Here is a 4,058-nt window from a genome sequence, read left to right as displayed (position 1 = left end):
ACTCAAACATGTTTCGATATGGAAAAATATTTTCATCAAAAGTAACATGTCTAGAAATAAATATTTTATGAGTGGAGAGATCCATACACCTATACCCCCTATGCTCACGTGGATAACCCAAAAAAATACAAGGAGTGGAACGTTGAGCTAGTTTATGCTTAGCGGTAGCGGAAAGATTTGGAAAGCAAAGACACCCAAACACACGAAGATGATTGTAAGATGGTACTACACCAAAAAGGGCTTGAGTAGGAGTAATTTTATTAAGAGTTTTAGTGGGTAATACGTTTAATAAATATGTGGCCGTTTCAAGGGCATGGTGCCAAAAGAAAGGTGGTAGGGAAGCATGAAAAAGAAGAGTACGTTTAACATTGTTAATCGTACGAATCATGCGTTCGGCTTTGCCATTTTGAGATGAAGTTTGTGGACAAGAGAAGCGAAAAACCAATCCATTTTTTACACAAAATAATTTGAACGAATCGTTATCAAACTCACGACAATGGTCACTCTGAAAGGACTTAATAGGGCGTTCAAATTGAGTAAGCACATATTGTCGAAAATTAAGAAAGGTTTGAAAAGCTTGAGATTTGTAAGTCAAAGGTATAGTCCACACATAGTGAGTATAATCATCCAATAAGACTAAATAGTATTTATGACCTTTATCACTACGAATGGGAGAAGTCCACAAATCGGCATGAATAATGTCAAAAGCAGAAAAAGTACTACTATTAGAATTATGAAAAGGCAAGCGAACATGTTTTCCCAATTGACAACTAACACAAAAATTGGAGTCTTGCTCCTTATTACAATTAATAAAATTATTACTCCTAAGAAAGCTAAAAGTAGGGGCTCCGGGGTGCCCTAAGCGGTTGTGCCATGGAGACGGGAAAAAGGCTATGAGAGAAGTAGTTAGACATGTTGATGGAGTGTTTGTGACCGGATATAGATCCCCTGCACTATTGCATCCGATTAGAATTTTCCCCGTTCGAAGATCCTACATAGAAAAACCACTAGGATCAAATTCTATAGACACGGAATTATCATTGGTAAATTTTCTAACAGAAATTAAATTTTTGATAATTTGGGGAGCTAAATAAACATCACGAAGGGCAAGGAATTTGTTAGTAATGCTAGACTGACCATAACCTGTTATTGGAATGCGATTGGCAATACCCACTTGAATATAATTATTTGTGCTTAAATTAAAAAGGGGCAAAAGATTACCGGCATTATTTGTCATGTGTGATGTAGCTCCGGAGTCCATGTACCAAGAGGGGTCGTAGCTTTGAAAACCCAAAGTCGAGAAAGCTTGTTGTGGCTCGGTTGGAGTGAGAGCAGAGCCGTACCCCGAGCTAAAAGCGTGTTGTGGCTGCTGGTACGAAGGAGCCATTGGGGCCGATCCAAAATAAAAGGCCTGCTGCATTATGCCTTGTTGACGAGGCTGCTGAGGCACTGGGCAGGGTGCCTGGGCCCAATTTGGGGCCTGCTGTTGGTAGTAACCAGGTGGGCCGGCCCATTGAGGTTGCCCCCATTGTAGTGCTTGATTGTTTTGTTGTTGTGACTGCTGTTGTGGTTGGTCGCGACCCCGACCTCGACCACGGCCCCGACCCTTGCCTCGGCCACAACCACCACCCCTAGAAGAGCCACCACGTCTAGCAGGTTGAGTTTGAGATTGCTGGGGTGGAGCGGTGTTGGATTGAGAAGAAGATGGGCCAGTTTGTGCCGCAAAGGAGGCCGGAGGTTCGGTGCTATCATTGGAGCGTCTTGTTTCTTCAAGCAGGAGGCGTGACCTTGCAGTTTCAAACGAGGGTAACGACTCCGTTTGTTGAATCATAGCCGCAATAGTATCAAAATTGATATTCACAAGACCTGAGACTAAGCGGATTACCAATTTTTGCTCCGAGACGGGTTGATCAACATTGGCTAGTTGATCTTTTAAGTTCTTCAACTCACGACAATATGAAGAGATGTCTAAAAACTTTGACAGATGCAAAGCATTGAATTGATTTTCAAGATATACGGCATGGGTAGTCTTGTTATCTTGAAAAAGGGCCTTTAATTTGTCCCAAATTTGTTGAGCGGTATCGCCTCTAGACATGATTGTTACCAACAAATCGGTCGAGATAGTACCATAGATCCAGTTCTTAATGACTGAATCGAGTCTTTTCCACAAAGCATCTGATAATCCTGACGGCTTAGGTGTTTTAGGGTCAATGTGGTCAAGAACATTGAAAACATGAGCATGACATTCAAATAGTTCGGCCCAATTCGAATATTGTACCTTCTCCCGATCAAGAATAAGGGGAATAACATTCCTGATATTGTTGACACCGAAAGCTGGGTGAAATTCTGAAGAAGAAGAATCACCAGTATTGACATCGTTACCATCTTTATCACCCATGGTGGCAGGAAGTTAGTTACACTGAAATAAAAATAAAAGAAATAATGGGGACACAAGAAGTAAAGTTAGGCGCACCAAATTGACTTATGCTGTGGAAAAGAAAATTGGTACTCCCTCCGTCTACATTCCTGTTTCCAGCATTTGTTCCTCACATAATAGAGAGAAAGAGGAATGTAATTTAGGGACGGAGGGAGTAGATTAAAAAATCAAATTGGGATCGGTTGGGCTAATGAAAAAATAAAAGAAAATTGCGGAAACTAGATCGAAACCTAAAGCTGTGATACCATGTTAGATTTTGTGAAACTCCTCTCTCGGAGTGTTTTCCATTGATCAAAATATATAGGGTTACAATATGAGTCCTACTGGGATTAGGATCCCTCATAATATTATTATACAAAGAATATCACATATATCCTATAAGGACATAATATCTTATCATATATTCTATAACTTTAAATAGGTGGATGGACTTTTACCATGCTTATGAGTTATGATGTCTCAAAATGAATTGTAGATGCCTTGGCAAGCTAGGATGGTTTTTATACATCATGGGGGCAATTTAACTTATACAATGTGGACATTTTTTATTAGTTATCATCAATGCCAATGCAGCTTTCTAGCATGATAATTATCGGTTTTAAAGTAGTAGTAGCTGCGTGCTGTCAAAACTTAGTGGAGTATTGGGTAGGGGCCCTTTGGTTTGAGAAATTGTAAAATGTGAAGGGAGGAAGTAGCCGGGCATAGTAATGGGCCGGGGGGCATTTGAGTTTCTACATGTGATTGTTTTCCACTTCTTCTAAGGGGGAGTGGTGATCAATAACATACGGCTAAAACCTATTAGCTCAAGTGGTAGAACACTATGCAAATGCATAGAAAATGTAGGTTCGAATCCTACATAGGTTATCTTTATAAATAACTAAAAAAAACTTAAAAAGTAAACCTTCATATTTCTCCTTATAGCCTAATTTAAAACAAATGTAATAATTTAGAACGTAAAGTAGAACATTGGAAATAATTTTAGAACATATAGAAAAAACTTAGAGCACACTAGTGGAAAATTTCTCATTCGTAACAGGCTATTTGTAACGGGCAAAGCTTTGCCCGTTACAATTAAGATATTCGTAACGAGCAAAATAGTGCCCGTTACGAATACTTATTTATTCGTAACGGGCAAAATAGTGCCTGTTACGAATAAAGATATTCGTAACGGGCAAAATAGTGTCCGTTACGAATACTTATTTATTTGTAACGGGCAAAATAGTGTCCGTTACGAATACTTATTTATTTGTAACGGGCAAAATAGTGTCCGTTACGAATAATTATTATTCGTAACGGACACTATTTTGCCCGTTACGAATACTATATTACACGTAAATTACCAAACTTAGCCCAACTGATGAGAGGAGAGCCCAATACTTTGCTTTTTAGGGTTTCACTCCCTCTCTCTCTCCGTCATTCACCTCTCTCTCTCCTCTCCTTTCCTCTCTCTCTCCTCTCCTCTCCTTTCCTTCCAACCTCCTCACTTTCTCTCTCCTCCGTCACCTCCTTCAACACCACCTCCGTCGCCGTCGTATCAAACGCCTCCGTCACTTCCACCGGCGTCAGCGACGATCTTCCCGTCGATTACGACGAGTTTTTGCCGGAGTCGTCTCCGTCGGAC

General features: G+C 40.3%; 1 protein-coding gene across 1 annotated transcript; it reads right to left on the bottom strand.

Moving 5' to 3' along the window:
- Positions 1-991: 991 nt before the first annotated feature.
- LOC145607200 (uncharacterized) lies at positions 992-2,398 on the bottom strand. The gene has a single exon (XM_081662935.1). It carries the CDS (start codon positions 2,396-2,398, stop codon positions 992-994), a length of 1,407 nt encoding a protein of 468 aa, XP_081519061.1.
- Positions 2,399-4,058: the final 1,660 nt, after the last annotated feature.

The sequence above is a fragment of the Chenopodium album genome, chromosome 23 (genome assembly GCF_948465745.1).
Source record: "Chenopodium album chromosome 23, dcCheAlbu1.1, whole genome shotgun sequence".
Taxonomy (NCBI): Eukaryota; Viridiplantae; Streptophyta; class Magnoliopsida; order Caryophyllales; family Amaranthaceae; genus Chenopodium; species Chenopodium album.
This window is presented reverse-complemented; position numbering and strand designations above follow the sequence as displayed.